At 41.7% G+C, this 7,169-nt stretch overlaps 1 protein-coding gene across 2 annotated transcripts; it reads left to right on the forward strand.

The window, feature by feature from the left end:
• Positions 1 to 1,805: 1,805 nt before the first annotated feature.
• Positions 1,806 to 5,620, forward strand: LOC106811077 (density-regulated protein homolog). Of its 2 annotated transcripts, none has more exons than XM_014814603.1 (5): positions 1,806 to 1,904; positions 2,823 to 3,011; positions 3,720 to 3,899; positions 4,239 to 4,378; positions 5,400 to 5,620. In XM_014814603.1, exons 2-5 carry the CDS (start codon positions 2,825 to 2,827, stop codon positions 5,442 to 5,444), a joined length of 552 nt encoding a protein of 183 aa, XP_014670089.1. In that variant the 5' UTR covers positions 1,806 to 1,904; positions 2,823 to 2,824; the 3' UTR covers positions 5,445 to 5,620. The 2 variants fall into 2 exon arrangements, with proteins under 2 accessions (XP_014670089.1, XP_014670090.1); XM_014814604.1 differs by having other exon boundaries at positions 1,823 to 1,908.
• Positions 5,621 to 7,169: the final 1,549 nt, after the last annotated feature.

The raw sequence follows: 7,169 nt of genomic DNA on the forward strand, positions 1-7,169 counted from the left end.
CTGAGGGCGGTAGACGAAGAAAGAGTCTATGCGAGGGGCAAGAAAAGCAGTGAAGAAACGGGAGGGGATGAAGTAAGAGTTTTTCACCCTGCAGGCTAGGGCGCTCTCCTAAGTATAAACACAGGTCTACATATAAAAATTTATTTCAGAAATCTATACTGAGATACCCCCTAACCATAATAAATGCATATTCATCAGAAAATATAGCTCCTGTGGTGAGATATTGCGCATGCGCTAACACTCTAACGTAGCCAGATTGTGTACTGATTGGCATATGCAGCGGACACCTTACATGCAAGGTATTCGTCATATTTCTTAAGTGAGGTCTACGGGTGGTATGTTATCATGTAAATCTATCCTGGGATATCTGCTCTTCATTTTAAATGCATAATTTTTTCAAAATATTTTTCTTCTCATGAGATATTGCGCATGCGCGAGCACGGTTTCAGGCGTTCAGAACGGACTGAAGCTAACTGCATGAGATTGTTTGCTGAGTGAGAGAGGGGTGGGAGACTGAGGACAGACGGCAGGGAAGCTAGCTGATGGCGGTAGACGAAAAAGGAGTCTATGCGAGGGGCAAGAAAAGCAGTGGGAAACGGGAGGGGATGAAGTAAGAGTTTTTCACCCTGCAGGCTAGGGCGCTCTCCTAATTATAAACACAGGTCTACATATAAAAACTTATTTCAGAAATCTATACTGAGATACCCCCTAACCATAATAAATGCAGATTCATATGAAAATATAGCTCCTGTGGTAAGATATTGCGCATGCGCTAACCCTCTAACGTAGCCAGATTGTGTACTGATTGGCATATGCAGCGGACACCTTACATGCAAGGTATTCGTCTTATTTCTTAAGTGAGGTCTACGGATGGTATGTTATCCTATAAATCTATGCGGGGATACCTGCTCTTCATGAATCATTTTAAATGCATAATCTTTGCAAAATATTATTCTTTTTATGAGATATTGCGCATGCGCGAGCACCGTTTCAGGCGCTCAAAACGGACTGAAGCAAACTGCATAATATAGCTTTCTGATTGAGAGAGGGGTGGGAGACTGAGGACAGACGGCAGGGAAGATTGCTGAGGGCGTAGACGAAGAAGGAGGCTATGCGAGGGGCAAGAAAGGCAGTGGGGAAACGGGAGGGGATGAAGTTAGTACTATAGTACAGTACATGTACTAGTACAGTAATCGATTGCAAATATATTCATTATTATGAAAATGCAACTTAGATATGGACAACACTACAGAAAACTTTTTCTTCTTTTTTATAAATAACGCGATGGGCGTGTAAACATGTCGTGTCGCCATTTGATACCCGGTTCATATGGTCCGATTAGAAACAAGGAGGTATAAGGAGGTGGAAGGAGAAAAAGGAGGCAGATGAGAATGCATGTAAAGGAGGAGAAGAAAAAATAAGAATATTCATGAGCAGGAGATAGAGAAAAATCCTAACTTATGGGGAGTAGCAGGCTGTATGCGAAGAAAGTAATGTATGGAGAGTGTGACGGCAAAGATCTATATAATTTGTCTTTGGTGGGAATGAATAACAGACGTAGAGAGGGAGCTAGGAGTAGGAGTAGGAGTAGGAGGGGAATGCTTGTCCTTTGCAATATTTTGGCATTTGATTGCGTTGCTTTTCTGAATGTTTTCTTGTGTTATGTAATTAACACATAGTATGATATAATTTTACAATCATCTGATCGCGGCTTTTATTAATGATTTTCTATAGAAATGGGTCCATGGATTTTAGAACCTGTTACGCAACTATATTTTCATTGGCTGGTTATATCCTGGTGGTGGTAGTGGCGCTGATTATAGATGCTCTTTTATTTACGCGATTTACCTGTTATTTTCGCCAATGTTTTCATGTTGTTGATTATCTAATTTATAGTACAAAAAGTAGGTAGGGGTTACTAGCAACGTTTCTTACTTTAGGTGATAGGGTTGTGCAACATCTTCAGGCGCAAGAAATGAATGATTGTTAGCTGTTTGTGATAAACTGCAAACGATGTCGTGGTGCCGGCTTCTTCATTGAGACATCAGACTGATCAGTCACTACCACGCACTAGTGTAGTACTACTACTAGTACCAGTAGTAGTACACACTAAGTACTAGTAGTAGTGACTAGTCACCACTCCAACTTACTACTTAGTTCTAGACGCAATCTAAGTTCTAAGCACGCTATTATATTTATAATATTAAAACTTAGGCAGTGGCTACGGGTACGGTAGCCGTCTCGAGGCTACGGGTACGGGAGTCCATTCGCTTCCATACATAACGAGACAAAGATGGCGGCGGTGGCGCTAGATTTCGAAATAACGCCTTTGGAAATGAATTCACGATTTGAGAGTTTAGATGAGCTAGAACCCTAACCCTAAACCTAACCCTAACCATAACCCTAAACCTAACCCTAACCCTAAACCTAACCCTAACCATAACCCTAAACCTAACCCTAACCCTAATCCTAACCCTAACTCTAACCCTAACGCCAAAAAGGGGCTTGAACGACCGACGGCTACCGTACCTCCAGCCACTGCGTAAAACTTATGTATTGATTATAATATACCCCTATCCGAATTTATACTACATTTATTAATATTGTGAGTAACGGTTCAAACTTCAAGGATAGAGAACATGGGTCCCAATAAAACCAATGTCATTTACATCAATATAAATATAATATCATATCAATATAATAGGTTAGGGTTATGGTTAGGGTTATTGTTAGGGTTAGGGTTAGGCACATTGGTTTTATTGGGACCCATGTTCTCTATCCTTGGGCCTGAGTAACAGCAGAAGTTTACTTTATAATTATAGGTATGGCTTCAGATGTCCAGGCACCTTTGCCCATTGGGCCACAACCTAAAGTCAACTACCCTATGAATGTTGTCTACTGCGGAGAGTGCACAATGCCGACTGAATACTGTGAATACTTTCCCAACTATGAAAAGTGCAAGGTCTGGCTTGAGAAGAACATGCCGGACATGTTTGCAAAGCTTGGTGTAGGTTCGTATATTCATTTTCTGCATTATTCTGGATTCGACACCTATTGCAATCTGAATGACGAAATTAGTGAAGGTCCCACTGACGGAAATTCACACAATTGTACCGATCCTGGTGTAGTAACTTGTGTTATCGAGTGAAGTATCACAAGATGTTATGTTCCTGAAAATACATGAAGCCTTTTTTTTTGCAGTAAATTCTTCCTATTCATCAAATAACATTGACAGCCTGTGTTATACTTTTTGTTTACGGGGTGTCTTCTGTTAAAGTGTTGCAACACTGGAACATCATGACAACCTCACATATGTAGAGCAGGGCACGAAATTAAGATTTTTTGCACTGGCCCAGAGAGCTGGTAACAGCATTTTTTTACAGGCCCTCACATATTTTGCTTGTAAAATCAATGTCATGTTTCATGCCTGCATTCTTGATTTCAAATTTGTAAAGTGTTGATAAATTATGGCGTGATATCCTTCAGGTAAAACAGTAATATAGCCTATTTGCTCATTAATGCTATAAATAAAAATGTAGGTGCCCGCTAACACGACCGAAACCACCGGCTCGGAGGGCCGGTGTTTTGCCAATGATACCAGCCCTCCAAATAATTTGCCGGTGGGCCAGTGCTAATTTCGCACCCTGTTAGTGTTAGAGGTGTTATTAATTAACCTAATTAACCAGTGATGACTAAGTATGACATCAAATTCTCCCCAGCGTCAGAAGAGGGAGCCGGTGAGGGCGATACAGACGAGAAAAAGAAGCGGCAGACGCGCGGCGGAAAAGGTCAGGTGAAGACGAAGAAGAAGGCAATGGGCCCGCAGAAGGTGTGCCTGTCAACAGCGCCACGAGGCAAGAAGAAATCGGTGACAGTCATCACAGGACTGAGAACTTTTGGTGAGTTTTAACAGATTGTCTCGCATGTGATTTATACTCCTGCATACTGGAACAAGCTCAGTTGACTTGTGGGTACGTGAAGCTAGTGGTATTCTTTATTGCTTCTCTAATCAATTGTGGTCCGTTTATCAGTAGGTTATACTATTAAATATACTAAGTGTTATGATATGTGTAAAATTGATATGATACGACATAATTTAGATCAGTTATTTAATGGCATGCATGTGCATGTTGCTAGTAGTATTTGCATATCTATTCATTTTACAGTACGTGTTTTTACGAATCGGATATCTACACAGCGTTCTCACAAATGTTAATGGGAAATCGAATTTTTTTCAGATATTGACTTGAAGGTTGCGGCAAAGTTCTTTGGTCAGCGTTTTGCCTGTGGCTCTTCAGTGACAGGGGACGATGAAATAGTTATACAGGGTGATGTAAAGGATGACCTCTGGGACGTTATCACAGAGAAATGGCCCGAGGTGTGTATAAACTTAATTAATTCCACATCTATCCATGGTATAGACATAAGAATGACAACTTAGAACACCAGGCCAGATAACATGCATGTTTTGCCCCTAATTAAATAAACTAAATTTAGTATATACTGGCTTGGTTTAACGTTGAAACCTTGTGTGTGCTCACAATATATATATATATATATATATATATCAGGAGTAGATAATACGGAGGAGTGTGACATCAATAAACAAGGGAAATTCGTCATTTACTAGCCTTAAAATACCTACGATTTACTACGCGTAACTCATCCAACTTGAGCTCAAATCGTACACAGTACATTCGCCTAGCATCGTGCGAAATCGTTTCCTCGTATAAACAAGCAACCCGGAGATACAGACTAAAACGTACGACACGATTATCCATTCTTTGGCCATCAATCCGAGCCGATTGCCCGCCTATATTCAAACAAAAGGCAGCTACTAACGCGCTATTGCTAACTCGGCGAGGCATGTGGCCCGCTGGGAGATTAGGCATCAACGCATGAACGCAGCACTCGGCGAGATAACCTTTGACCCGGTACACAGCTACATACCGGCATACAGCTGGCACGCTACCCCCACGCACGCACGCCAACCGCAATCAGCAGCATCTCCCAGCGAGCCACATTGCCCGCCGAGTTAGCAATAGCTCGTTAGTAGCTGCCTTTTGTTTGAATATAGGCGGGCAATCGGCTCGGATTGATGGCAAAGAATGGATAATCGTGTCATACGTTTTACTCTGTATCTCCGGATTGCTTGTGTATACGAGGAAACGATTTCGCACGATGCTAGGCGAATGTACTATGTACGATTTGAGCTCAAGTTGGATGAGTTTCGCGTAGTAAATCGTAGGTATTATAAGGCTAGTAAATGACGAATTTCCCTTGTTTATTGATGTCACATTCCTTCCCTATTATCTACTCTTGATATTATATATATAGTATTAATGTTCACTCTGTGTTCCTGGTACCGGTAACGTATCAATGTCTCTGTGATTTGGCAGATTGACGATGATCTGATTGAAGACCTGGGACATCAGAAAAGATAACACATGTAGATGGTTTCGGAGTATTTCTGTCCATGCATCAGCCGGTGCATCCTTTCGTCCGGTCCAGTTCAAGAAGTGCATGCACTAAAATGAGAGGGTCCAACGGAAACTTTTCCCGTTTGTTTATTATTTTGAAAAAAATTATGTGTGAATAAATAGTCGATGAATTTTCATAATTGTTGACGTTCTTTTGTTGCAATGGTATATTTTACTTGTGCTCTTTCAGTGGACCTGATCTAGCAGAGAAGAAAACCATGAGATGTGGGAGCAGTATTACATTCACTAATGGTTTACAAATTTTCGCATGACAAGTTATCGTTACATCATGATTCATCACATACAGAATGCAATTAAAAACCAGCATATAAATAACATTTTAAACAATTCTTCCCTGTTAACACCCGTAAGTCTCGATTTTTATCCACTTTGCGCTAATATATTTGTGATGTTGTTTGCGATTTCTCTAAGAAACCTCCTTGTTTGAAGTAACCAAAAACAGCATTTAAAAAAAAACGGACAGGTTGGATTGGTATAGGAACAAAATCTGGTATTTACAAGATCTCTGGCACTCTGGCGCAATTTTGGCCAGAATCATGCTCACTGATGATTGACAGGGCCTGCGCGGGCCCTTCTAAGCAACAGCTTGCAAGTTAAAACACACGTTGCTGTGTATGTTGTCAGCAGACACGGATCAATAGTTTTTGGAGGTAGGGCACGTTGGAACCTAGATAGATATACTTACACCAATTGTAAATGCCAGATCATGTTCTTTTAAAGTGGGGTAGTTAGATATTTGCTCGATGATTTATTGATTTGGTCCGTTATTGATTTGAAAGGGTCAATTATCCATGAGCCAAATTGTATGTGTGCGTCTCTGCATTCTCACGTGTTTTTCTCACTAAAGCAGTATTGAAACAAACCGGTATGGTTTTTAGCTCAGCTGACGAAGTCAGATGCAGCTTGTAGAATCGCATGAGTGTCCGTGCGTCCGTCCGTCCGTGCGTCCGTCAACAGTTGGGTACAAATCTTAACCACTCGACGTACGGTCTTGATATTCGGGATGTCGGGGGGATCACGATAAGGACTTGGGATGTCGAATTTGGGGGTCAAGGGTCAAAGGTCAAGATGTGTCAATGGAGGGGGAATATTTCCCCCTTAACTTAAGGTATAGGAGGAAATACGGAATTGCGGCACTAATCTCAACGGCTCGACCTACGCTCTTAATATTCGATGTATAGTGTGATGAAGAGGAAACCCATCACCAGCGCGAAAGTGGAGGTTACAGGTCAAAGGGCAGTGGGGGAAGGGTCAGATATCAGTCATTTTCAGAGGACATGCATATGGTCTAACGGACCGAGTGCAAAACTTTTTTTTGTTTCAGCGCCGATCTACCGTTTATATCACTTTATTGGAAGGACCATGAAATCTACTTTCCGCTGACGTGCGAAGAGTAAGTGTCTGATAACCTTTTGAAACCTCAAGAGGAGGGTTAAACATGGATTTGTTGACTGTTAACAAAGCCACACACGCACGCACGCAGCGCACGCTGTACGTGCACACGCACGCACGGCCACGCACGTGACGCGGTCGACTGCTTTTCATCGAGTGTTGAAACACAATCATACAAACGCAAAATGAGGACAACTATCACATCCCCAGCACTCCTGTAGACAGCAAGAGCCATATGTTTACATACAAGAGAGGCGCTCAGTTTGGTTCCTATGG

The sequence above is a fragment of the Priapulus caudatus genome, unplaced genomic scaffold (assembly GCF_000485595.1).
Source record: "Priapulus caudatus unplaced genomic scaffold, Priapulus_caudatus-5.0.1 Scaffold502, whole genome shotgun sequence".
Taxonomy (NCBI): Eukaryota; Metazoa; Priapulida; class Priapulimorpha; order Priapulimorphida; family Priapulidae; genus Priapulus; species Priapulus caudatus.